General features: G+C 57.6%; 2 protein-coding genes across 11 annotated transcripts; one reads left to right on the top strand and one right to left on the bottom strand.

The window, feature by feature from the left end:
* Positions 1–1,719: 1,719 nt before the first annotated feature.
* On the bottom strand, positions 1,720–10,675 carry LOC136786300 (ATP-dependent RNA helicase DDX25-like). Of its 2 annotated transcripts, none has more exons than XM_066987076.1 (11): positions 10,430–10,675; positions 10,259–10,306; positions 9,754–9,889; positions 9,560–9,652; positions 9,326–9,428; positions 8,237–8,369; positions 7,572–7,749; positions 5,361–5,598; positions 4,634–4,796; positions 4,140–4,328; positions 1,720–2,030 (listed from the first exon to the last, which is right to left on the bottom strand). In XM_066987076.1, exons 1-11 carry the CDS (start codon positions 10,659–10,661, stop codon positions 1,969–1,971), a joined length of 1,575 nt encoding a protein of 524 aa, XP_066843177.1. In that variant the 5' UTR covers positions 10,662–10,675; the 3' UTR covers positions 1,720–1,968. The 2 variants fall into 2 exon arrangements, with proteins under 2 accessions (XP_066843177.1, XP_066843178.1); XM_066987077.1 differs by having other exon boundaries at positions 8,237–8,351.
* A 6,533-nt stretch (positions 10,676–17,208) lies between these two features.
* Positions 17,209–26,189, top strand: LOC106029581 (ATP-dependent RNA helicase DDX25-like). Of its 9 annotated transcripts, none has more exons than XM_066987081.1 (12): positions 17,209–17,410; positions 17,534–17,581; positions 17,950–18,085; positions 18,187–18,279; positions 18,411–18,513; positions 19,470–19,602; positions 20,090–20,267; positions 22,400–22,478; positions 23,043–23,205; positions 23,511–23,699; positions 25,206–25,376; positions 25,879–26,189. In XM_066987081.1, the coding sequence occupies exons 4-11, from the start codon at positions 18,218–18,220 to the stop codon at positions 25,328–25,330; spliced, it is 1,032 nt and encodes a 343-aa protein (XP_066843182.1). In that variant the 5' UTR covers positions 17,209–17,410; positions 17,534–17,581; positions 17,950–18,085; positions 18,187–18,217; the 3' UTR covers positions 25,331–25,376; positions 25,879–26,189. The 9 variants fall into 9 exon arrangements, with proteins under 9 accessions (XP_066843182.1, XP_047912674.1, XP_066843179.1 ...); XM_048056717.2 differs by having other exon boundaries at positions 17,220–17,410; positions 22,241–22,478; XM_066987078.1 differs by having other exon boundaries at positions 17,223–17,410; positions 19,488–19,602; positions 22,241–22,478.
* Positions 26,190–26,479: the final 290 nt, after the last annotated feature.

Here is a 26,479-nt window from a genome sequence, read left to right as displayed (position 1 = left end):
CATCCCAGGGTGCTCTGGTACAGCTGGCCGATGTCATTGCAACCCCTCTCACAATGTGTCCAAAGGAAAGCAACAAAGATGGTGAAGGGTCTAGAGGGGAAGACATGCGAGGAGCAGCTGAGCTCATTTGGTTTTGTCTACAGCTTCCTCACAAGGCGTAGTGGAGGGGCAGGCGCTCATCTCTTCTCTCTGGTGACAGTGACAGGGCCTGAGGGAGCGGCGTGGAGCTGTCAGGGCAGGTTCAGGTTGGGTGTTAGGGAAAGATTCTTCATGGAGAGGGTGGGCAGGCACTGGAACAGGCTCCCCAGGGGAAGTGGTCACGGCACCAAGCCTGCCAGAGTTCAAGAAGGATTTGGACAATACTCACACACATATGGTTTGATTTTTGGGTGGTCCTGTGTGGAGTCAAGAGTTGCGTTTGATGATCGTCGTGGAGCCCTTTCAACCTGGGATATGCTACAGTTCCTTGATTCTAAGTGGAACATGTGCAGCAGCACAAGCTCATCGTGAGCACCAGATTCATGTTTAGTTGTTTTGACAGGGTTGTGCACAGGGCATAAGAAAAGGCATAAAAGAAGGACCCATGTGCTCTTGCTGAGGACTCAGACTCGCCATCAGCTGCCCGCACACCAGCAGTCCACCCATCAACGGGGAGGCCCCTGATGCCAACTGCCAGGGAAGATGAGATTTGACCTGGTGCAGTTCAAGCACGGTAGGGGCATTTGGTGGAAACCCTTACTGGAGGGATATTTCCAACTTTTTTTTTTTTTTAAATCCCTTCACGTTTTTACTTGATTTATGTTTCAATCAGTGATTGCTTGATTAGACTCAGAATCTGGAAGAAACCCTGGGCACCCCTCTACTGGTGCATCACAGTGCCCAAGGGCAGGGGGAAGGTCCAGCCCCACGTGGGGCTTTGAATGCTCCAGCAGTCCCAAGACTCCGGGGAAAGAAATCATGGGCCTCCCCAGAGCTTGGCAGATGATGGAGGTCTCTGAACCAGTGTCTCTCATGTCCTGTCTTCATCCCAAACTGTGCTCTTTTTGCACGGTGCTCACTAAAGCCCGTGTAATAACCATTTCCTACACCGTCTCTTTCAAATACCCAGTGCCCAAAGGGCTGGCACCACTTGTTCTTCATGTCTCCCAGTCTCACTGGGAGATCATACAATCCTAAGATCACAGAATGGTTTCAGTTGGAAGGAACCTTACAGATTACCCAGTTCCAACTCCCTCGTCATGGACAGGGACACCTCCCGCTAGATCAGGTTGCTCACAGCCCTGGCCTTGAACACTTGAACACCTGTTTGCGGGGTGGAGGGCACGAACCACTTCTCTGGACAACCCGCTCCAGGGCCTCGTCACCCTCAGTGTAAGAACTTCTTCCTAAGAGCTAATCCAAACCTACCCTTTTAACTGAAATCCATTGCTCCTTTTCCTGTCACTACACTCCCTGAGACTCCCTTTCCAGCTTCCTTGTGGCCCCCCCATTAGGTACTAGAAGGCTGCTGTAGGGTCTCCCCAGACCCTTCTCTTTTCCAGGCTCAACAGCCCCAGCTCTCTCAGTCTGTCTTTATCAGAGAGATGCTCCAGCCCTATGATCATCCTCGTGGCCCTCCTCTGGACTTGCTCCAACAGGTCCATGTTGTTAAGCCCCTGCATGTTCTGCTTTCAGGTGATTCTTCATGACGTGCAGAGTTATGGCTATAAAAACCTCAGAGACAAACCACGCAAGTTTTATTTCCAGAAAAACAATCACAAGAATTCCAAAATTTTGAGGGCTGAGGGTCGTGCGTGTCTTCCCCCCCACTCTCCCCCCGCTCCCCTCTCTTCTTCCCGTCTTGTAAAACATCACAACAAAACCAAGCATCTTCGGGAACTTTGAAGAAAACTGGGAAATTTTCCCATCCATTTCCCATCCATGTTAAACCAAAACTTGGATTCACTGGAGCAAATCCTGACATTTTGCTCAGTCGTCCAGCTGCTCCAGCTCATCCATGTCATCTGGGTCAAGCCTCTTGATCTCGGTCTCTGAAGAAAGAAAATACATGTCAGTGCCTGCCAAGTACGGCTGCCCAGGAGTTGGCAAAGGCAAAGCACTGCTGCTCTGGGGCTGCTGGCAGCGGCAAACCCTGGGAGCAATGCCCAGGGCTCTCGGCTCTGCCTTCCACAGATGAGGTAAAACAAGCTGTGAGCTCTTCAGCACGTGTCCAGAGGTGGCAGGTTGGAAACCTGCCCGGCTGTTTGCATCAAACCCAGCACAGACACACGTGGGCCCCAGAGCAACAGCGACTACACTACCACACTACCACAGGCCTGCTCCTGCCTGTGCCTTTCACAGCAGGACACGCTGGATTAGAGCTGACACACATTCCAGCCATCTCAGGCCACCTCTGGGATACCGCTTCCTGGCTGAGGGCACGTGCTAACCTCGCTCTGGGCTGAAAAGCTACCCAAACTGCTCAGCATGGCATTTCCACTCTGTGGAGTTCAAGCGATAATCAGACTTTGAGAGAGCACAACAGACACAAACCTGACCGACACATGATAAGGGACGTAGCGATGGGAACCCAAACTGGTCAGTCACACTGACTGACAGAGCTCAGAACGTTTATTCCAGAGAGGTTATCCGACCAAGGACCTCGGCAACCGCGAAACATGGCAAAAGGGGAAAACCAGAAACAAAACACGCGGAGACACAGACCTGACAAAACAAATGAGACAATGACAAGAAACGAACCTCACCACTCACACTAATTGGTGGGCTATCGAGAAACTACAGGTGCCGCTTCCCAGAACAACCTGCACTTTATAACTCGTAACGCTGTGAGCCAGGGGGACCTGGACTGGAAGGGCTGTGGGAACTGGCAGGGCTGTACAAACTCGTGAAGGGGCGTGCGGCAGGAAAGGGAGATGGGAGGAGCAAAGAGGGGGTAAGCAGGAAAGGGTATAGAAGCGGCCAGTTGCACGTGAAATGGGCCAGTCGGTGTGCTTATTTGGTTTGGCCCCGAGACTGATCGCCACGGTCTGTCTTGTAGTCTTACACCTGCTTAAATCTTTTCCCACTTCTGTCTCTCTGTGCTCTCACACTCAGTCCCCGGTGTGCGTGTGTGTGTGTGTGTGTGTGCACGTGCATGCATACAGCAAGGAAGACAGCTGCTGGCGAGACCTGCGTGTGAATGAAAAGTGGTGCCAACTCCTGCAGTCAGACAGGGACAAGGCTGCCGCTGGCCTCTGCTGCCACCTACTGCAGCCAGTGCAGGGGTCTCACTGCACATACTGGAGCAAGCGCGGTTCTTCAACTCCCGGCCACTGGGCCAGGGATGGCGTGCATCCAAAAAATCATCTGCTGGGGGGGAACCGGCGTGACTGTGAGTGTGTGTGCGTGTACATGAACTCCAAGTGACAGCTGCTGGGGCAGAGGGGAGCATCGGTACCTTCTACAGACTGTGCGGGCATGGGGGGTGTGTGTGTGTGTATTCAGCTGCAAACTTCAGCCTGGGCCAGCTAGTGACTGTGGGGTCCCTCAGGTCCAGGCCAGGGCACCAGGTGCATGTGTGGGGTCCGTGCGAGTATCAGGCTGGACCAGCCAGCGAGCAGGGGAGCTGTCAGAGGGCAGGGGTCTGGTCAGGGACACTAGGGGAGCAGAGGGGCTCTGATGGTGCTTGCGGACCCACAAACACGTGTGTGCCTTTGGACCCTGGAAGTGCATGTGTGTGCTTGCACTAGTGACCATCCCTCTCTGCCAGCCGACGAGGAGAAGGGGATTTGTGTGCGCTTCTGTGTCTGTGTGTCTGTGTCTGCATCTTTGCGTGTGTCTGTGCGTGTTTGTCTCAGGGACACGCGTTCAGTGACACTGCTGACTGAGCCTGAAGTGGGTAAAGTGGCAGATGCATCCCTCAGCCTGGCCAGAGACCCCAGGTGCCCGGGCACCAGGCGGGGCTCCAGCAGCCCGCAAGGACCGTACTGGTCTGTACTGGCCTGTGCTGTGCTTCAGCAGCCAGGCATGGGGGTCCCGGGCCAGAGCGGCTGCAAGAGGGGGCCACACTCCTGACATCCCTTAACGCTTCCCAGTGCACTTCTCATCCACGTGTCCCTTAGCTCTTTGCAGCACCACAGAGCTGGCACAAGGATACTCACGGAAATGCTCCTCTATACTGTGCACGAGGTACGTGCTCTGCCTTTCCACCATGTTGAAGGCAATGCCCTTCTTCCCAAAGCGGCCCGTTCGCCCAATGCGGTGCAGGTAGGTCTCAAAATCCAGCTCTTTTTGCTGATTAACAGGGAGGCTGAAGTTCACCACTATGGTGACTTGTGCCACATCAATCCCTGAAAGACAGAGAGGTTTCTCGCAACCAGGCTCCTACAGCTCTGAAAGCAATCCCCTGCCCCCAGATCGGGGCCAGTCCATTGCCTGAGCACTTGCAGGATAAAGCAGTCAGCCCTGGCTCTGCAGCGCACACAGCAATGACGTGTCAAGGCAACCAAAGACCTAGAGGCCACGGAGCACGGTTCGTGTCACCAGAAACGAAGCAGCATCGTGTGTCCCCTGCCAGCTGATGGGCCATGGGGCAAAGCAAGGGGATTCCCACGCTGCAGACGCTGCGAGGGTGTTGCTTTTCAGGATACGGTACCTCTAGCACAGACGTTCGTGGTGATGAGGACCTTCTCCTTCCCATCGCGGAACCTCTGAATCACATTGGCCCTCTGCACTATGGTCAACTCTGCCGTCAGCATGGCGACCTTGTGCCCGTCCTTGCTCATCTCCACCAACAGCCAGTCCGCACTCCTGCGAGTCTACATGTGTGGGAGAGGCAGGAGGAGCTTTTGCAGCAGCTCTGCTGCTGCTCCTCTCAGTCGCTGCCAATGGTATGCTTCACTGGTATGCTTCCCCTAAATCCCCTGCTCCTTTCAGTTGAGACCCTGCTGCTTTTTAACAGGCAGAGCCTCAAAAGAAGACCAAAGGGACGCAGACGAGCAGGAAGCCCTTGTCAGGACACAAAGCGCAAACGGCAAGGAAACACAGTATGTTTTCTACGCAACGCTCCCTGTGGAAGCCAGGCAAACGCGATCCCAACCGTCACGAGAGAGGCTGTTAAAACACCTCTTTTAAAGGCTGCACTCGCTGCAAGTCAGAGTGCCCGCGCTTTCACGCTCAGCTCCAGCCAATCTAACGGCAGGCTGTGCCAGAAGGGCCGTCCTTTAAATGCTGTCCACGTGCTTCCCATCCCTCCCTTCCATCTGCTCCCTCCTTTTGATGGTCTCGGCACAAGTACTGAGGCCACGCTGTAAGATGGATCGTTTACATACCACTGACTGCAAGGACACCACCACTCTCCCCCGGCAAGCTAGCTGCTTTACCTGGCAGAATATCATAGCCTGGCCAACGGTGATGCTGCCGTAGATGTTGCACAGGGCCTCGTACTTCTCCTCTCTGTTCCTGCACACAAAGTAGTACTGCCTGATGTTGCTCAGGGTGAGCTCTTCCTGACGGAGCTTTATTATGATGGGGTTGGAGACAATTTGCATTGCAAAATTCCACACCGTTTCCTTGAAGGTTGCGGAGAAAAGCAGCATTTGGCAGCCCCTAGGTAAAGCCCTAGAGCAGAAGAAGGACTTGTTAGCCCTGAGGCATGCTGCAAGGACCCCTGGATCAACAGGCTCTGGAAACAAGGGGATTCCTCCATCCGGAGAGGGCCATTCCTCAGGAGAGGGCCATTCCTCACGCACCACAGCACAGCGCAGCACTCCAACACGAGTCAGCTCTATGGAAGAGGCCTGTCGAAATAAGCTGTTCTGCATTTGCAGTATTATTATTCCAAAAGGCTAGCTACAAACGGAGGAAAAAACACCCAGTTAACGCTTGGCCTCCTTCTTTGGACCTGCAGACACCGCTCACACACAGCACTTGCACGTGCCAAGGACAGTTCCCCGTATCCCCTGATTCTCTAGCTACGTTTCAAGCCCTGTCATTCACTCTGTAAAGACCTTCATGGCCCGCAGAGTTTTTTAGCCACAATTCAAAGCCATCCATCACCTACGAAAGCGGACGGACAAAGACTTTGAAAAACCTTACATTTCAATAATGGATAAAGCGAGTCTTTTGTGAATGTGCTTTTATCCAGGCCAGCTTTGGTTGTATTCAAAGGAACACCAAATAAAACACGGCTGCTAAAGAGCCATCTCCATCTGAGCTTCAGAGACATTAAGCCCCGTTACGGAGCAAGAACCTGAAGAGTTCCAGCCTGAGGTTTGACTTGCAGTGGCTTGTAACAGGATCTGAGTTACCAACTTCCTGTTTCCTCGGACTGCTGACAATACTTTGAATGCATCCAGTTTGAAAGAACAGCAGCAGAAAGCCTTTGAAACTGGTAAACCCACTCCCTACATCATGCCAAAGAGAGCCCAAGGAAGAACCTTTAGCATGCCTTTAGCAGAGCTCAGCTGTATGGGACACTCCTCTAAGGAGAACTTTTTCCACCTGCATTTCAGCCAGAAGGGATAAACCCAGACCATCTAAAAACAGTTTTCCTTTAAAAAGGAGTAGCTAGCTGCTAGCCACAAGGTGCTTTTCTCCAGCACCGCAAACATATCCAGCTCAGCTGAGCACACGGAGGAGCTGGGAAGGGCTGGGTGTGACACTCATCTCTCTCACTGCCTCTGTCACCAGGGAACTGCAGCTCCCGTCAGCCTGGGCAGTGGGACGCTGAGGGTCAACCACTGACCCTGCCTGGCAGAGCAGCCTGCTGCCCAGAAGTCCTCATTAACCTGCACCACGCCCTGAAGAAAGGCTATTTCAAGCTATTTCGTTTGTGCCGCCTTCAACGCAACGCACCGTATCACAGAATATCCTGAGTTCAAAACGACCCACCAGGATCATCGAGTCCAACTCCTAGCTCCACACAGGTCCACCCAAACACCAGACCACGTTCCTGAGAGCGTTGTGTACTACTTCCTTAGGATAGCTTCTAGTCCTGCACCCAAGTCATTTATGAAAGCATTAAAGAGCACTCGGAAACATGAAAGAGAACTGGAATCCCAAACCCAGTGATGTATCAGCTCAAAGGAAGTTAAAGTGACCTGAAAATCTTCCTATTCATCTAACGGCTACAGTTTTGAAGAAAGCCACATCCCAGGACTAAGCAGACCAGAGCCTGCCCACGTGCAAGAAAGAGCTCATTCTCACATCAGCAAAAGCCTTCTGCATCAAAGGGATGCTCTTTCCCTGTTTATTCGGCTGGTTTGGTGGCTCATTTGCTCAAAGCTGAGCAAACACGAAAAAGCGGGTAAGGAGGATTTACTTGTCTACGTTCTGATCAGGAGCAAAGCACGGACTGGCCAAGGACATCCAAGGGATGCTGTAGTCAGAGACAATTCCTTTGGCTCCCTGGTTTCGTAGCTTCTTGCATACAAAGTGGTTTTCTTTCTCTCTCTCTCTCTCCCTCTGTCTCTGTCTTTTCCTGTCTCTCTTGCTCTCTTTCCTTCTCTACCCAATGTATCTAAGGGCATCTAGAAACACGGCATTTGACTATGTCTGCTTGTGTCAGGACACAAGCCAACACTGGTATTCACCTCTGAATGCGAATGCTTTGGTACGAGAAGCCCTGATGGTCGATCATTACGTCCGCTTCATCCAGCACAAACAGGCTGATTCTCTTCACATTCACCACTCTCCGTTTGAAACACCAGTCCAGCATCGTCCCAGGAGTCCCGATGACAATCTGCTCCTCCAGCACGGCGCCTGGCAGAACTGCAGGAGGAGAAATCGTATCAGAATACCTCCGTACAAGGAGCAGTACGTTCCTCGGCCACACGCGCCTGGCTGGGAATGAGCAGGGTACTTTCCAGTGAGATACGGACTCAAACTCTGCTATGTTCTGGCTGCTTGAGCATGGTTCCCACCCTGTTGCTTCAGCTTCTGACTGCCTAGCGATGCCTTTGAGGGGGTCATCGCAAAGCGGACCTCGGGAGCTTAAAACTGCAGGTAGCCATCAAGCAGGGCTGACGCTTCCCTGCGGCCTTGTGGGGTGGAAACCAGCAAAAGGGGTGCCCCACCTCTGAAAGGAGATGGTGCTCACGAGAATGACTCCTTAGAAGGCACGGGAATTCACACACTGTTTCATGTGCCTTCAGAGCTCCGCACAGCTCCTGGGAGTTCACAGCTCTCACAGCATCCCGCTAGTTCCTTACAGGACTGTTACACCGCCCGCAACTCTGCTCAGCACGGCTGGACTCACCTCTGTTTCCCTGGACAGCGTACGTAACCCTGATGTCGGCACAAAACTGCCCCATCTTCTCGATCACATGTCCAATCTGCAGGGCCAGCTCGTAGGTTGGAGCCAAGCAGAGGCACTTAGAGAGGTAAGAGAGCTGTCAGACAAGAGCCACATCTTTTAAAAGTAGACAGCGCCCCTGGCATGCCATGCCCCGTGCAAATGAGAAGGAACGGAACGCTCAGCATGCTAAAATCTCACCGCTAAACTCTTTCAAATCTGCAGAGGGATCAGCAACGGCAGTCACATTTGCAGGTTTGGAAGATGGGAATACAGCTGAAGGCAGCTAGGCAGAAAGGACTCGAGGTAACTACCAGGAGAGGTCCTTTCTCTACGGTGAGGGTGACAGAGCACTAGAACGGGCTGCCCAGAGAGGGTGTGGAGTCTCCTTCTTTGGAGACTTCAAAACCCGCCTGGATGCCGTCCTGCGCAGTGTGCTCTAGGTGACCCTGCTCAGCAGGAGGGTTCGGACTAGATGATCTTCAGAGGGCCCTGCCAACCTCGCCCATTCTGGGATCCCGTGATTTTTGCTAGGGAAATTTGTTTCCTGAGGCACAGTGCCGCTTGTTTCTGTGTCCAGCTTTCAACTGAGAGTTTAAATTACACAGAATGCTTGAGATTCGAGACTTTTAAGTGCAGTAACCAGCTTGCGTAGGTGATTCTGAACCCAGAGAGGGGACTTGCCTTCACGGGAGCTTTTACGACACCAGAAACTAGCGCAAGTCACAGGAAACAGCTGGAGTCTCCGCACGCGCTTGTCAAAGTTGGCTGGATGCTCCTCAAAATATAAATTCAGGCTATCTACGGCCTGGCTAAATCCACTGCTACCAAGAAAAAGTACCTTCCTTTAGCTGGCAGATCCATCCACTCCTGAGCTTTCTCTCCGACCTGCCTGCCGCAGGGACGCTACCTGGCTGTTTACCATCCCACTACAGCGGCCACAGCCGACAGAAAACCGTAGAGACGGGGACAAAACCAGAGCTCTGTCCACAGACAGCAGCTTGAGGGTGCAGGCAAACCCCTGCCGTATGGGCTTTCCCCTTCCTACATTACCTGCGGGTACCTCTCAGCACCATTAACTCTGCTCAACATCGCCAACACAAAAGCTGCCGTTTTCCCTGTCCCTGACTGGCTCTGTGCAATCAGATTTTGGGGCCTGCAAGGCAAAGGCTGCTTAGTTGGGCGCAAAGGTTTGGCACCCCTGCACCGGCACCCCGACGCCGCGATGCCTCAAGGGAGCCAAGACGGTGGTAGCGCTTCGCTCAGCCGTGCGGCCTTGGTACTCACGGATGTGCCAGCATCATCGGCAGAGCCGTCTCCTGGATTTTGGACGGCCTGTTGAAGCCCATGGTGTAAACCCCCTGCAAGAGCTCCTGCTTCCTGTCCAAAAGCATCAAAAGGCACCATTTCACAGAGAACGGGGAACGGCGCCCACAGGCAACTCCAACGCCCGCCTGCGTCGGGGGCTGCCGCCTACTCACAGGCGCAGCTCTTCAAAGGTTTTCACGGAGTAGAGAGGCGAGTTGGGGTCCTGCTGCAGGATCTCCACGTGATGGCTGGACTCCACGAGGGACGTGTGGATCAGCTTGTTCAGCAAGGAGCTTTCTGCCAAGTCCACTGGAAAAGGGGTGAGCTCGTGACAACCCCAGGTGGTTAGGAAAAGCCTCCCCTCGGGCCCCCCTTCCCACAAACACGGGCTCCTCCAGCCAGACGCCCCCCTACCGACCCCGGCACCCCGACACCGGCGGCTCTTCGCCTAACTCCCGCGTACTCGCCACAACCCACCTCAGTCCCGAGGAACCCGGCCGGAGTTCACGGCAGCCCGGCACCCTGCCCTGGCCCGGGCCCCCGTCTCCCTCACCTGCTGCCGAGGCTCCGGGAGGCGCCGCTCACCCAGCCCGGCCCCGGGGGCGCTGGCCCTGCGGCCTGCGCACAGGCCCCGGGGGACAAGGACCAGCGCTGCCTCGCGGGGCCGGCGGGACCCACCTCTCTCTTCCTCCTCGCTCTCCTCGTCCTCGCTCGCGCAGGCGGGCTCTGCCACGGGAGAAGGAACACGGATGCTCACCTCCACCCCGCAGCTCCGCTCGGGCTGGCCCCGGCGCCCGGGGCCCGGGGCCCGGGGCCCGGCCCCGCGAGGGGGCCAGGGCCGTCCCTCACCCCGCTGCCGACACGGACGCAGCTCCCGGCGCGGGCCCGCGGACCGCTGCCGGCGGCCAGGCGAGCCGCACGGCCCGCGGCGCCGAGGGCGGAGGTGGCCCCGGCCGGGGGACCGCGGGCGGGGGGGGCTGCCCGGGGACGGGCTGCCCGGGGACGGGCTGCCCGACAGGAGGCTGCCCGGGCCCCGCGCCCGCTCCCGCCGCCGGCCCCCGCCGGCCCCCGCCGAGGCCATCGCGCCCCCGCCGCCGCAGCCCGCGAACCTTCCCGAGGCGCCGCCGAGGGCCGGCTCCCCCCGGGCGCCGAGCCGCCGCCGGCGGGGGCCGCTCTCCCCCGGCGGCCGGCAGGGCGCAAGGCGGCTGCCGGCAGGCCCCGGCCGCGGGGGGCGCGGAGGCGCTCGGGGAACGGCGGCACCGGCACCGACGCGCGGGCGGGGCCGGGCCGGGCCGGGCCCGGGGAGCCGCGCGGGGGGCGGGAGGGGCAGGGCCGCCGCACGCGGCCGCCCGAGCCGGTGGACGGGGCGGGGGGCGGCGGGGAGCCCTCCTAGCCCGCGGCGGAGCGGCTAGCGACCCGCTGAGCCGCTCAGACGCACGCGAGTGCGTGGGGCCGGCTGGGACCCACCCGAGGGTCCTGAGGGCGCTGGCGGAGGTGCTCGCCGAGCCGCTTTCCGTCACTGACCCGCAGTCCTGGCTATCCGGGAGCAGGCTGCACTGACCCGCAGTCCTGGCTATCCGGGAGCAGGCTGCACTGACCCGCAGTCCTGGCTGTCCGTTTCCCCCAGCATCGTCCTGGAGACGTTCGCTGCTCAAGGCCTGGACAAGTGTCCGCTTCATTGGGTTAAAAGCTGCCTGGGTGGCCAGGCCCAAAGTCACTGATGAATGGAGTTAAATCCAGCTGGATGCCGGTCGCTAGTGGTGTCCCCGGGTGCTCCAGGGTGTGCTCCTCCACTACCACAGCAGGGTGCCCCCGTCTGCGGGCTCTGCTGACTGCCAATGCTGAAGGGAGCCCAGGCTGCTCCGCGTCCCGCTGCAACCTCCCCCTGATCAGGCCCTCTCTGGAAGGACCATGCTGCCTGAATGGGCTCCACGGGCCCTGGGCAAACACAGCTCATCAGAGATGCTTTGGAGTCAAACCTCTCTTCCCTGTCCAGGGGAACTTTGCTCCCGCAGTTAGCTCTGAGCAGCTGCCCGGGGACAAGCACCTGCCTCATCGCGTCCCCTCTGAATGGCCTCATCCTGCTCAGGGACAGGGCTAGCCCATGCTGGGGACGGGGGCGTTGCAGGGACACTGCCTGGGAACAGGGCCTTTGGTGAGACTTGGCTGAGCCCCATCTGGGAATGGAGGGGGAGCTGGAGCCTTGCTGGGGATGGGGCACTGGCACCCGCCACGTGGGGGTCACCTCTGCAGGGAAGGACCCAGGTGTCCAGGAGGGCACGGTGCCCCCAGACAGTGGCAAGGCCAGGACCAGGGCAGGGCTTGTTCCCTTCTGCCGTCTTCTCTGCGGAGGCCATGGCTGGAGACCGGGACCAGTTTGGGGCCTGCAGTAACAGGGAGATGGGCTGGGCTGGAGCTGTGCTCTTCGACCACCCCCAGCAGCTCCCGCAAGCAGAGTCCTCATCCCCTGGTGCCCAACATTCACCAGTGCTCCTCACGGCCAGTGCCTCCCAGTACCCTGATCACCCTCTGGACCTCAGGTTCCCAGTCACCCGGCTGTCCCCATTGCCCATGCCCCCCAGCTGTCCTCCTACCTCCCCAGTGTCCCCTAATGCCAGTGTCCCCAGTGCCTGAAGAAGAGGAGTCAGTCTCAATGTGCCGTTCACTCAAGGGACTGCAGAGGGGTCAGAAACAACTCTGCTTAGAGTCCCTTGATTTGAGGCTGCACCATCTCTGGGAGAGTCCTGGGGAGAAAGCCTGGCCTGCAAGGTGAGGGGCACTGGGAGACGGGGAGATCTGGCTTTAGGGGCTGTTGGAGGATGGTTTCCTGCTGGGGGACTCACTGCAGGGTGTCTGACCGCCCCCTTGCCACCCCCTGATGCCTGGATCTGTCCCCGTGGAGCCGCCCCGTGCAGGAAGCTGGCCTGGTGCCACAGAAGGTGGCCGGGTGAGTGGCGGAGGTGTGGGTCAGTCTCTGCCAGCGGTGGGCTCATTGCCAGGGCTGGTGCCTGCCAAGCCCGGCTTTGCCCCTGGGCTCTCGGGGCGGGGTCAATGGGAAGTCCTGCAAGAGATAAATCTTGCCCCTCACTTTCTCCAGCCCCATCCAGGACTGCGTAGACCACGGAGGAAAATGAAGATCGCCATGCTCAGCACAGCCCTGCTCCTCGCCATGCTACGCCTCCCAGCAGATGCTCTGGTGAGCCCCAGCGCTATGGGGACGGGTTCAAGGCTGCGGGCGGGTCTTGGGGAGGAGACCCCACTGACCGGGGGACATTGCGCCCTCCCTGACACCTAGACTTTGGTGAAACCTCCATGAAGTGTCCAGGTGACCCCTCCGCTCCTGGTCAGGTGTGTGGGACACCAGAAGAGTCTGGAGATCCCTCTCCAGAGACATCTGGGGACTCCTCACAAGCCCAGCCCCCCGACGCCTTTGGTCCCCACCAAGGTGTCCCTTTCCCTGGATCTTCCCCATGTCCTGTCTAGGCTCCCCAGCGCCGTACCTGTCATCTCTCCCAATGCCTTTCTTTCATTCTTTCCCCTCAGTCCTTTGCCTGTCGGCTAATCCTGTCCATTGCTGTGGTGTCCCCTTCCTTTCACCACCGCTTCCAAATACCCCCGCAGCAGTCCTCCCAGTCCCCTCGTTTTGGTCCACCTCAAGCCTCTTCCTTCAGCCCACACCAATCACGTCACTTGAAGTCTCCACATTCGCTCTATTTGAATTCCTTATCCCCTGACTTGCGTCCCACACGGTCCCGTAACTTCAACACCCCCAGCCCAGTAGTCCCTTGGGGTTCCCTCTGTTTGAATCCCCTCAGTGCCCTGTCTTTTGGTCCCCACATCCTTGGGGACCCCCACCCGAGGTCCCTGCATCAACAGCTATTCCAGATGAAGCTGGGGAGCAATGGGTCTGTGGGGAGCAGAAGGTATTTTCCCTCTCGGACCAAGGGGAAGCCATGGGGTAGGGGTGACTGGGGACACCTGTGCCCCCTTCACCCTTCCACATCAAGCTCCAATCCAGACTGACCCCCTCATTCTCCTTTCCTAGTTCCTGAAAGATTCTGAGTTTGCGGCAAGTGGCGGCTTTGATCTGGAAGTGAGTATCGGGGTGGACTTGGGCTGGAGCCAGTCTCAGGAACCGCAGGGCCATTTGGCTCCCCCGTGCCCTGCCGTCACCTGCTGGGTCTGAATACATCCCGGTGCCCACTGAGGTCTCATGGTCCAATCAGGCCCAGTCAGCACGGCTTTATGAAAGGCAAGTCCTGCTTGACAAAGCTGATCTCCTTCTACGGCAAGGTGTCACGCTCAGTGGACAAGGGAAAGGCCGTGGATATGGTCTACCTAGACTTCAGTAAGGCTTTTGACACCGTTTCCCCCAGCATTGTCCTGGAGACGTTCGCTGCTCAAGGCCTGGACAAGTGTCTGCTTCATTGGGTTAAAAGCTGGCTGGGTGGCCAGGCTCAGGCCAGGATACTCACTTCCAGATCAAAGCCGCCACTTGCCGCAAACTCAGAATCTTTCAGGAACTAGGAAAGGAGAATGAGGGGGTCAGTCTGGATTGGAGCTTGATGTGGAAGGGTGAAGGGGGCACAGGTGTCCCCAGTCACCCCTACCCCATGGCTTCCCCTTGGTCCGAGAGGGAAAATACCTTCTGCTCCCCACAGACCCATTGCTCCCCAGCTTCATCTGGAATAGCTGTTGATGCAGGGACCTCGGGTGGGGGTCCCCAAGGATGTGGGGACCAAAAGACAGGGCACTGAGGGGATTCAAACAGAGGGAACCCCAAGGGACTACTGGGCTGGGGGTGTTGAAGTTACGGGACCGTGTGGGACGCAAGTCAGGGGATAAGGAATTCAAATAGAGCGAATGTGGAGACTTCAAGTGACGTGATTGGTGTGGGCTGAAGGAAGAGGCTTGAGGTGGACCAAAACGAGGGGACTGGGAGGACTGCTGCGGGGGTATTTGGAAGCGGTGGTGAAAGGAAGGGGACACCACAGCAATGGACAGGATTAGCCGACAGGCAAAGGACTGAGGGGAAAGAATGAAAGAAAGGCATTGGGAGAGATGACAGGTACGGCGCTGGGGAGCCTAGACAGGACATGGGGAAGATCCAGGGAAAGGGACACCTTGGTGGGGACCAAAGGCGTCGGGGGGCTGGGCTTGTGAGGAGTCCCCAGATGTCTCTGGAGAGGGATCTCCAGACTCTTCTGGTGTCCCACACACCTGACCAGGAGCGGAGGGGTCACCTGGACACTTCATGGAGGTTTCACCAAAGTCTAGGTGTCAGGGAGGGCGCAATGTCCCCCGGTCAGTGGGGTCTCCTCCCCAAGACCCGCCCGCAGCCTTGAACCCGTCCCCATAGCGCTGGGGCTCACCAGAGCATCTGCTGGGAGGCGTAGCATGGCGAGGAGCAGGGCTGTGCTGAGCATGGCGATCTTCATTTTCCTCCGTGGTCTACGCAGTCCTGGATGGGGCTGGAGAAAGTGAGGGGCAAGATTTATCTCTTGCAGGACTTCCCATTGACCCCGCCCCGAGAGCCCAGGGGCAAAGCCGGGCTTGGCAGGCACCAGCCCTGGCAATGAGCCCACCGCTGGCAGAGACTGACCCACACCTCCGCCACTCACCCGGCCACCTTCTGTGGCACCAGGCCAGCTTCCTGCACGGGGCGGCTCCACGGGGACAGATCCAGGCATCAGGGGGTGGCAAGGGGGCGGTCAGACACCCTGCAGTGAGTCCCCCAGCAGGAAACCATCCTCCAACAGCCCCTAAAGCCAGATCTCCCCGTCTCCCAGTGCCCCTCACCTTGCAGGCCAGGCTTTCTCCCCAGGACTCTCCCAGAGATGGTGCAGCCTCAAATCAAGGGACTCTAAGCAGAGTTGTTTCTGACCCCTCTGCAGTCCCTTGAGTGAACGGCACATTGAGACTGACTCCTCTTCTTCAGGCACTGGGGACACTGGCATTAGGGGACACTGGGGAGGTAGGAGGACAGCTGGGGGGCATGGGCAATGGGGACAGCCGGGTGACTGGGAACCTGAGGTCCAGAGGGTGATCAGGGTACTGGGAGGCACTGGCCGTGAGGAGCACTGGTGAATGTTGGGCACCAGGGGATGAGGACTCTGCTTGCGGGAGCTGCTGGGGGTGGTCGAAGAGCACAGCTCCAGCCCAGCCCATCTCCCTGTTACTGCAGGCCCCAAACTGGTCCCGGTCTCCAGCCATGGCCTCCGCAGAGAAGACGGCAGAAGGGAACAAGCCCTGCCCTGGTCCTGGCCTTGCCACTGTCTGGGGGCACCGTGCCCTCCTGGACACCTGGGTCCTTCCCTGCAGAGGTGACCCCCACGTGGCGGGTGCCAGTGCCCCATCCCCAGCAAGGCTCCAGCTCCCCCTCCATTCCCAGATGGGGCTCAGCCAAGTCTCACCAAAGGCCCTGTTCCCAGGCAGTGTCCCTGCAACGCCCCCGTCCCCAGCATGGGCTAGCCCTGTCCCTGAGCAGGATGAGGCCATTCAGAGGGGACGCGATGAGGCAGGTGCTTGTCCCCGGGCAGCTGCTCAGAGCTAACTGCGGGAGCAAAGTTCCCCTGGACAGGGAAGAGAGGTTTGACTCCAAAGCATCTCTGATGAGCTGTGTTTGCCCAGGGCCCGTGGAGCCCATTCAGGCAGCATGGTCCTTCCAGAGAGGGCCTGATCAGGGGGAGGTTGCAGCGGGACGCGGAGCAGCCTGGGCTCCCTTCAGCATTGGCAGTCAGCAGAGCCCGCAGACGGGGGCACCCTGCTGTGGTAGTGGAGGAGCACACCCTGGAGCACCCGGGGACACCACTAGCGACCGGCATCCAGCTGGATTTAACTCCATTCATCAGTGACTTTGGGCCTGGCCACCCAGGCAGCTTTTAACCCAATGAAGCGGACACTTGTCCAGGCCTTGAGCAGCGAACGTCTCCAGGACGATGCTGGGGGAAACGGACAGCCAGGACTGCGGGTCAGTGCAGCCTGCTCCCGGATAGCCAGGACTGCGGGTCAGTGCAGCCTGCTCCCGGATAGCCAGGACTGCGGGTCAGTGCAGCCTGCTCCCGGATAGCCAGGACTGCGGGTCAGTGCAGCCTGCTCCCGGATAGCCAGGACTGCGGGTCAGTGCAGCCTGCTCCCGGACAGCCAGGACTGCGGGTCAGTGACGGAAAGCGGCTCGGCGAGCACCTCCGCCAGCGCCCTCAGGACCCTCGGGTGGGTCCCAGCCGGCCCCACGCACTCGCGTGCGTCTGAGCGGCTCAGCGGGTCGCTAGCCGCTCCGCCGCGGGCTAGGAGGGCTCCCCGCCGCCCCCCGCCCCGTCCACCGGCTCGGGCGGCCGCGTGCGGCGGCCCTGCCCCTCCCGCCCCCCGCGCGGCTCCCCGGGCCCGGCCCGGCCCGGCCCCGCCCGCGCGTCGGTGCCGGTGCCGCCGTTCCCCGAGCGCCTCCGCGCCCCCCGCGGCCGGGGCCTGCCGGCAGCCGCCTTGCGCCCTGCCGGCCGCCGGGGGAGAGCGGCCCCCGCCGGCGGCGGCTCGGCGCCCGGGGGGAGCCGGCCCTCGGCGGCGCCTCGGGAAGGTTCGCGGGCTGCGGCGGCGGGGGCGCGATGGCCTCGGCGGGGGCCGGCGGGGGCCGGCGGCGGGAGCGGGCGCGGGGCCCGGGCAGCCTCCTGTCGGGCAGCCCGTCCCCGGGCAGCCCGTCCCCGGGCAGCCCCCCCCGCCCGCGGTCCCCCGGCCGGGGCCACCTCCGCCCTCGGCGCCGCGGGCCGTGCGGCTCGCCTGGCCGCCGGCAGCGGTCCGCGGGCCCGCGCCGGGAGCTGCGTCCGTGTCGGCAGCGGGGTGAGGGACGGCCCTGGCCCCCTCGCGGGGCCGGGCCCCGGGCCCCGGGCCCCGGGCGCCGGGGCCAGCCCGAGCGGAGCTGCGGGGTGGAGGTGAGCATCCGTGTTCCTTCTCCCGTGGCAGAGCCCGCCTGCGCGAGCGAGGACGAGGAGAGCGAGGAGGAAGAGAGAGGTGGGTCCCGCCGGCCCCGCGAGGCAGCGCTGGTCCTTGTCCCCCGGGGCCTGTGCGCAGGCCGCAGGGCCAGCGCCCCCGGGGCCGGGCTGGGTGAGCGGCGCCTCCCGGAGCCTCGGCAGCAGGTGAGGGAGACGGGGGCCCGGGCCAGGGCAGGGTGCCGGGCTGCCGTGAACTCCGGCCGGGTTCCTCGGGACTGAGGTGGGTTGTGGCGAGTACGCGGGAGTTAGGCGAAGAGCCGCCGGTGTCGGGGTGCCGGGGTCGGTAGGGGGCGTCTGGCTGGAGGAGCCCGTGTTTGTGGGAAGGGGGGCCCGAGGGGAGGCTTTTCCTAACCACCTGGGGTTGTCACGAGCTCACCCCTTTTCCAGTGGACTTGGCAGAAAGCTCCTTGCTGAACAAGCTGATCCACACGTCCCTCGTGGAGTCCAGCCATCACGTGGAGATCCTGCAGCAGGACCCCAACTCGCCTCTCTACTCCGTGAAAACCTTTGAAGAGCTGCGCCTGTGAGTAGGCGGCAGCCCCCGACGCAGGCGGGCGTTGGAGTTGCCTGTGGGCGCCGTTCCCCGTTCTCTGTGAAATGGTGCCTTTTGATGCTTTTGGACAGGAAGCAGGAGCTCTTGCAGGGGGTTTACACCATGGGCTTCAACAGGCCGTCCAAAATCCAGGAGACGGCTCTGCCGATGATGCTGGCACATCCGTGAGTACCAAGGCCGCACGGCTGAGCGAAGCGCTACCACCGTCTTGGCTCCCTTGAGGCATCGCGGCGTCGGGGTGCCGGTGCAGGGGTGCCAAACCTTTGCGCCCAACTAAGCAGCCTTTGCCTTGCAGGCCCCAAAATCTGATTGCACAGAGCCAGTCAGGGACAGGGAAAACGGCAGCTTTTGTGTTGGCGATGTTGAGCAGAGTTAATGGTGCTGAGAGGTACCCGCAGGTAATGTAGGAAGGGGAAAGCCCATACGGCAGGGGTTTGCCTGCACCCTCAAGCTGCTGTCTGTGGACAGAGCTCTGGTTTTGTCCCCGTCTCTACGGTTTTCTGTCGGCTGTGGCCGCTGTAGTGGGATGGTAAACAGCCAGGTAGCGTCCCTGCGGCAGGCAGGTCGGAGAGAAAGCTCAGGAGTGGATGGATCTGCCAGCTAAAGGAAGGTACTTTTTCTTGGTAGCAGTGGATTTAGCCAGGCCGTAGATAGCCTGAATTTATATTTTGAGGAGCATCCAGCCAACTTTGACAAGCGCGTGCGGAGACTCCAGCTGTTTCCTGTGACTTGCGCTAGTTTCTGGTGTCGTAAAAGCTCCCGTGAAGGCAAGTCCCCTCTCTGGGTTCAGAATCACCTACGCAAGCTGGTTACTGCACTTAAAAGTCTCGAATCTCAAGCATTCTGTGTAATTTAAACTCTCAGTTGAAAGCTGGACACAGAAACAAGCGGCACTGTGCCTCAGGAAACAAATTTCCCTAGCAAAAATCACGGGATCCCAGAATGGGCGAGGTTGGCAGGGCCCTCTGAAGATCATCTAGTCCGAACCCTCCTGCTGAGCAGGGTCACCTAGAGCACACTGCGCAGGACGGCATCCAGGCGGGTTTTGAAGTCTCCAAAGAAGGAGACTCCACACCCTCTCTGGGCAGCCCGTTCTAGTGCTCTGTCACCCTCACCGTAGAGAAAGGACCTCTCCTGGTAGTTACCTCGAGTCCTTTCTGCCTAGCTGCCTTCAGCTGTATTCCCATCTTCCAAACCTGCAAATGTGACTGCCGTTGCTGATCCCTCTGCAGATTTGAAAGAGTTTAGCGGTGAGATTTTAGCATGCTGAGCGTTCCGTTCCTTCTCATTTGCACGGGGCATGGCATGCCAGGGGCGCTGTCTACTTTTAAAAGATGTGGCTCTTGTCTGACAGCTCTCTTACCTCTCTAAGTGCCTCTGCTTGGCTCCAACCTACGAGCTGGCCCTGCAGATTGGACATGTGATCGAGAAGATGGGGCAGTTTTGTGCCGACATCAGGGTTACGTACGCTGTCCAGGGAAACAGAGGTGAGTCCAGCCGTGCTGAGCAGAGTTGCGGGCGGTGTAACAGTCCTGTAAGGAACTAGCGGGATGCTGTGAGAGCTGTGAACTCCCAGGAGCTGTGCGGAGCTCTGAAGGCACATGAAACAGTGTGTGAATTCCCGTGCCTTCTAAGGAGTCATTCTCGTGAGCACCATCTCCTTTCAGAGGTGGGGCACCCCTTTTGCTGGTTTCCACCCCACAAGGCCGCAGGGAAGCGTCAGCCCTGCTTGATGGCTACCTGCAGTTTTAAGCTCCCGAGGTCCGCTTTGCGATGACCCCCTCAAAGGCATCGCTAGGCAGTCAGAAGCTGAAGCAACAGGGTGGGAACCATGCTCAAGCAGCCAGAACATAGCAGAGTTTGAGTCCGTATCTCACTGGAAAGTACCCTGCTCATTCCCAGCCAGGCGCGTGTGGCCGAGGAACGTACTGCTCCTTGTACGGAGGTATTCTGATACGATTTCTCCTCCTGCAGTTCTGCCAGGCGCCGTGCTGGAGGAGCAGATTGTCATCGGGACTCCTGGGACGATGCTGGACTGGTGTTTCAAACGGAGAGTGGTGAATGTGAAGAGAATCAGCCTGTTTGTGCTGGATGAAGCGGACGTAATGATCGACCATCAGGGCTTCTCGTACCAAAGCATTCGCATTCAGAGGTGAATACCAGTGTTGGCTTGTGTCCTGACACAAGCAGACATAGTCAAATGCCGTGTTTCTAGATGCCCTTAGATACATTGGGTAGAGAAGGAAAGAGAGCAAGAGAGACAGGAAAAGACAGAGACAGAGGGAGAGAGAGAGAGAGAAAGAAAACCACTTTGTATGCAAGAAGCTACGAAACCAGGGAGCCAAAGGAATTGTCTCTGACTACAGCATCCCTTGGATGTCCTTGGCCAGTCCGTGCTTTGCTCCTGATCAGAACGTAGACAAGTAAATCCTCCTTACCCGCTTTTTCGTGTTTGCTCAGCTTTGAGCAAATGAGCCACCAAACCAGCCGAATAAACAGGGAAAGAGCATCCCTTTGATGCAGAAGGCTTTTGCTGATGTGAGAATGAGCTCTTTCTTGCACGTGGGCAGGCTCTGGTCTGCTTAGTCCTGGGATGTGGCTTTCTTCAAAACTGTAGCCGTTAGATGAATAGGAAGATTTTCAGGTCACTTTAACTTCCTTTGAGCTGATACATCACTGGGTTTGGGATTCCAGTTCTCTTTCATGTTTCCGAGTGCTCTTTAATGCTTTCATAAATGACTTGGGTGCAGGACTAGAAGCTATCCTAAGGAAGTAGTACACAACGCTCTCAGGAACGTGGTCTGGTGTTTGGGTGGACCTGTGTGGAGCTAGGAGTTGGACTCGATGATCCTGGTGGGTCGTTTTGAACTCAGGATATTCTGTGATACGGTGCGTTGCGTTGAAGGCGGCACAAACGAAATAGCTTGAAATAGCCTTTCTTCAGGGCGTGGTGCAGGTTAATGAGGACTTCTGGGCAGCAGGCTGCTCTGCCAGGCAGGGTCAGTGGTTGACCCTCAGCGTCCCACTGCCCAGGCTGACGGGAGCTGCAGTTCCCTGGTGACAGAGGCAGTGAGAGAGATGAGTGTCACACCCAGCCCTTCCCAGCTCCTCCGTGTGCTCAGCTGAGCTGGATATGTTTGCGGTGCTGGAGAAAAGCACCTTGTGGCTAGCAGCTAGCTACTCCTTTTTAAAGGAAAACTGTTTTTAGATGGTCTGGGTTTATCCCTTCTGGCTGAAATGCAGGTGGAAAAAGTTCTCCTTAGAGGAGTGTCCCATACAGCTGAGCTCTGCTAAAGGCATGCTAAAGGTTCTTCCTTGGGCTCTCTTTGGCATGATGTAGGGAGTGGGTTTACCAGTTTCAAAGGCTTTCTGCTGCTGTTCTTTCAAACTGGATGCATTCAAAGTATTGTCAGCAGTCCGAGGAAACAGGAAGTTGGTAACTCAGATCCTGTTACAAGCCACTGCAAGTCAAACCTCAGGCTGGAACTCTTCAGGTTCTTGCTCCGTAACGGGGCTTAATGTCTCTGAAGCTCAGATGGAGATGGCTCTTTAGCAGCCGTGTTTTATTTGGTGTTCCTTTGAATACAACCAAAGCTGGCCTGGATAAAAGCACATTCACAAAAGACTCGCTTTATCCATTATTGAAATGTAAGGTTTTTCAAAGTCTTTGTCCGTCCGCTTTCGTAGGTGATGGATGGCTTTGAATTGTGGCTAAAAAACTCTGCGGGCCATGAAGGTCTTTACAGAGTGAATGACAGGGCTTGAAACGTAGCTAGAGAATCAGGGGATACGGGGAACTGTCCTTGGCACGTGCAAGTGCTGTGTGTGAGCGGTGTCTGCAGGTCCAAAGAAGGAGGCCAAGCGTTAACTGGGTGTTTTTTCCTCCGTTTGTAGCTAGCCTTTTGGAATAATAATACTGCAAATGCAGAACAGCTTATTTCGACAGGCCTCTTCCATAGAGCTGACTCGTGTTGGAGTGCTGCGCTGTGCTGTGGTGCGTGAGGAATGGCCCTCTCCTGAGGAATGGCCCTCTCCGGATGGAGGAATCCCCTTGTTTCCAGAGCCTGTTGATCCAGGGGTCCTTGCAGCATGCCTCAGGGCTAACAAGTCCTTCTTCTGCTCTAGGGCTTTACCTAGGGGCTGCCAAATGCTGCTTTTCTCCGCAACCTTCAAGGAAACGGTGTGGAATTTTGCAATGCAAATTGTCTCCAACCCCATCATAATAAAGCTCCGTCAGGAAGAGCTCACCCTGAGCAACATCAGGCAGTACTACTTTGTGTGCAGGAACAGAGAGGAGAAGTACGAGGCCCTGTGCAACATCTACGGCAGCATCACCGTTGGCCAGGCTATGATATTCTGCCAGGTAAAGCAGCTAGCTTGCCGGGGGAGAGTGGTGGTGTCCTTGCAGTCAGTGGTATGTAAACGATCCATCTTACAGCGTGGCCTCAGTACTTGTGCCGAGACCATCAAAAGGAGGGAGCAGATGGAAGGGAGGGATGGGAAGCACGTGGACAGCATTTAAAGGACGGCCCTTCTGGCACAGCCTGCCGTTAGATTGGCTGGAGCTGAGCGTGAAAGCGCGGGCACTCTGACTTGCAGCGAGTGCAGCCTTTAAAAGAGGTGTTTTAACAGCCTCTCTCGTGACGGTTGGGATCGCGTTTGCCTGGCTTCCACAGGGAGCGTTGCGTAGAAAACATACTGTGTTTCCTTGCCGTTTGCGCTTTGTGTCCTGACAAGGGCTTCCTGCTCGTCTGCGTCCCTTTGGTCTTCTTTTGAGGCTCTGCCTGTTAAAAAGCAGCAGGGTCTCAACTGAAAGGAGCAGGGGATTTAGGGGAAGCATACCAGTGAAGCATACCATTGGCAGCGACTGAGAGGAGCAGCAGCAGAGCTGCTGCAAAAGCTCCTCCTGCCTCTCCCACACATGTAGACTCGCAGGAGTGCGGACTGGCTGTTGGTGGAGATGAGCAAGGACGGGCACAAGGTCGCCATGCTGACGGCAGAGTTGACCATAGTGCAGAGGGCCAATGTGATTCAGAGGTTCCGCGATGGGAAGGAGAAGGTCCTCATCACCACGAACGTCTGTGCTAGAGGTACCGTATCCTGAAAAGCAACACCCTCGCAGCGTCTGCAGCGTGGGAATCCCCTTGCTTTGCCCCATGGCCCATCAGCTGGCAGGGGACACACGATGCTGCTTCGTTTCTGGTGACACGAACCGTGCTCCGTGGCCTCTAGGTCTTTGGTTGCCTTGACACGTCATTGCTGTGTGCGCTGCAGAGCCAGGGCTGACTGCTTTATCCTGCAAGTGCTCAGGCAATGGACTGGCCCCGATCTGGGGGCAGGGGATTGCTTTCAGAGCTGTAGGAGCCTGGTTGCGAGAAACCTCTCTGTCTTTCAGGGATTGATGTGGCACAAGTCACCATAGTGGTGAACTTCAGCCTCCCTGTTAATCAGCAAAAAGAGCTGGATTTTGAGACCTACCTGCACCGCATTGGGCGAACGGGCCGCTTTGGGAAGAAGGGCATTGCCTTCAACATGGTGGAAAGGCAGAGCACGTACCTCGTGCACAGTATAGAGGAGCATTTCCGTGAGTATCCTTGTGCCAGCTCTGTGGTGCTGCAAAGAGCTAAGGGACACGTGGATGAGAAGTGCACTGGGAAGCGTTAAGGGATGTCAGGAGTGTGGCCCCCTCTTGCAGCCGCTCTGGCCCGGGACCCCCATGCCTGGCTGCTGAAGCACAGCACAGGCCAGTACAGACCAGTACGGTCCTTGCGGGCTGCTGGAGCCCCGCCTGGTGCCCGGGCACCTGGGGTCTCTGGCCAGGCTGAGGGATGCATCTGCCACTTTACCCACTTCAGGCTCAGTCAGCAGTGTCACTGAACGCGTGTCCCTGAGACAAACACGCACAGACACACGCAAAGATGCAGACACAGACACACAGACACAGAAGCGCACACAAATCCCCTTCTCCTCGTCGGCTGGCAGAGAGGGATGGTCACTAGTGCAAGCACACACATGCACTTCCAGGGTCCAAAGGCACACACGTGTTTGTGGGTCCGCAAGCACCATCAGAGCCCCTCTGCTCCCCTAGTGTCCCTGACCAGACCCCTGCCCTCTGACAGCTCCCCTGCTCGCTGGCTGGTCCAGCCTGATACTCGCACGGACCCCACACATGCACCTGGTGCCCTGGCCTGGACCTGAGGGACCCCACAGTCACTAGCTGGCCCAGGCTGAAGTTTGCAGCTGAATACACACACACACGCCATGCCCGCACAGTCTGTAGAAGGTACCGATGCTCCCCTCTGCCCCAGCAGCTGTCACTTGGAGTTCATGTACACGCACACACACTCACAGTCACGCCGGTTCCCCCCCAGCAGATGATTTTTTGGATGCACGCCATCCCCGGCCCAGTGGCTGGGAGTTGAAGAACCACGCTTGCTCCAGTATGTGCAGTGAGACCCCTGCACTGGCTGCAGTAGGTGGCAGCAGAGGCCAGCGGCAGCCTTGTCCCTGTCTGACTGCAGGAGTTGGCACCACTTTTCATTCACACGCAGGTCTCGCCAGCAGCTGTCTTCCTTGCTGTATGCATGCACGTGCACACACACACACACACACACGCACACCGGGGCTTGAGTGTGAGAGCACAGAGAGACAGAAGTGGGAAAAGATTTAAGTGCACACACACACACACGCACACCGGGGACTGAGTGTGAGAGCACAGAGAGACAGAAGTGGGAAAAGATTTAAGCAGGTGTAAGACTACAAGACAGACCGTGGCGATCAGTCTCGGGGCCAAACCAAATAAGCACACCGACTGGCCCATTTCACGTGCAACTGGCCGCTTCTATACCCTTTCCTGCTTACCCCCTCTTTGCTCCTCCCATCTCCCTTTCCTGCCGCACGCCCCTTCACGAGTTTGTACAGCCCTGCCAGTTCCCACAGCCCTTCCAGTCCAGGTCCCCCTGGCTCACAGCGTTACGAGTTATAAAGTGCAGGTTGTTCTGGGAAGCGGCACCTGTAGTTTCTCGATAGCCCACCAATTAGTGTGAGTGGTGAGGTTCGTTTCTTGTCATTGTCTCATTTGTTTTGTCAGGTCTGTGTCTCCGCGTGTTTTGTTTCTGGTTTTCCCCTTTTGCCATGTTTCGCGGTTGCCGAGGTCCTTGGTCGGATAACCTCTCTGGAATAAACGTTCTGAGCTCTGTCAGTCAGTGTGACTGACCAGTTTGGGTTCCCATCGCTACGTCCCTTATCATGTGTCGGTCAGGTTTGTGTCTGTTGTGCTCTCTCTCAGTCTGATTATCGCTTGAACTCCACAGAGTGGAAATGCCATGCTGAGCAGTTTGGGTAGCTTTTCAGCCCAGAGCGAGGTTAGCACGTGCCCTCAGCCAGGAAGCGGTATCCCAGAGGTGGCCTGAGATGGCTGGAATGTGTGTCAGCTCTAATCCAGCGTGTCCTGCTGCGAAAGGCACAGGCAGGAGCAGGCCTGTGGTAGTGTGGTAGTGTAGTCGCTGTTGCTCTGGGGCCCACGTGTGTCTGTGCTGGGTTTGATGCAAACAGCCGGGCAGGTTTCTAACCTGCCACCTCTGGACACGTGCTGAAGAGCTCACAGCTTGTTTTACCTCATCTGTGGAAGGCAGAGCCGAGAGCCCTGGGCATTGCTCCCAGGGTTTGCCGCTGCCAGCAGCCCCAGAGCAGCAGTGCTTTGCCTTTGCCAACTCCTGGGCAGCCATACTTGGCAGGCACTGACATGTATTTTCTTTCTTCAGAGACCGAGATCAAGAGGCTTGACCCAGATGACATGGATGAGCTGGAGCAGCTGGACGACTGAGCAAAATGTCAGGATTTGCTCCAGTGAATCCAAGTTTTGGTTTAACATGGATGGGAAATGGATGGGAAAATTTCCCAGTTTTCTTCAAAGTTCCCGAAGATGCTTGGTTTTGTTGTGATGTTTTACAAGACGGGAAGAAGAGAGGGGAGCGGGGGGAGAGTGGGGGGGAAGACACGCACGACCCTCAGCCCTCAAAATTTTGGAATTCTTGTGATTGTTTTTCTGGAAATAAAACTTGCGTGGTTTGTCTCTGAGGTTTTTATAGCCATAACTGCACGTCATGAAGAATCACCTGAAAGCAGAACGTGCAGGGGCTTAACAACATGGACCTGTTGGAGCAAGTCCAGAGGAGGGCCACGAGGATGATCATAGGGCTGGAGCATCTCTCTGATAAAGACAGACTGAGAGAGCTGGGGCTGTTGAGCCTGGAAAAGAGAAGGGTCTGGGGAGACCCTACAGCAGCCTTCTAGTACCTAATGGGGGGGCCACAAGGAAGCTGGAAAGGGAGTCTCAGGGAGTGTAGTGACAGGAAAAGGAGC

This window comes from Anser cygnoides, chromosome 38 (assembly GCF_040182565.1).
Source record: "Anser cygnoides isolate HZ-2024a breed goose chromosome 38, Taihu_goose_T2T_genome, whole genome shotgun sequence".
Lineage (NCBI taxonomy): Eukaryota > Metazoa > Chordata > Aves > Anseriformes > Anatidae > Anser > Anser cygnoides.
Note: the sequence above shows the minus strand (reverse complement) of the source record. Positions and strands in the feature narration are given on the sequence as shown.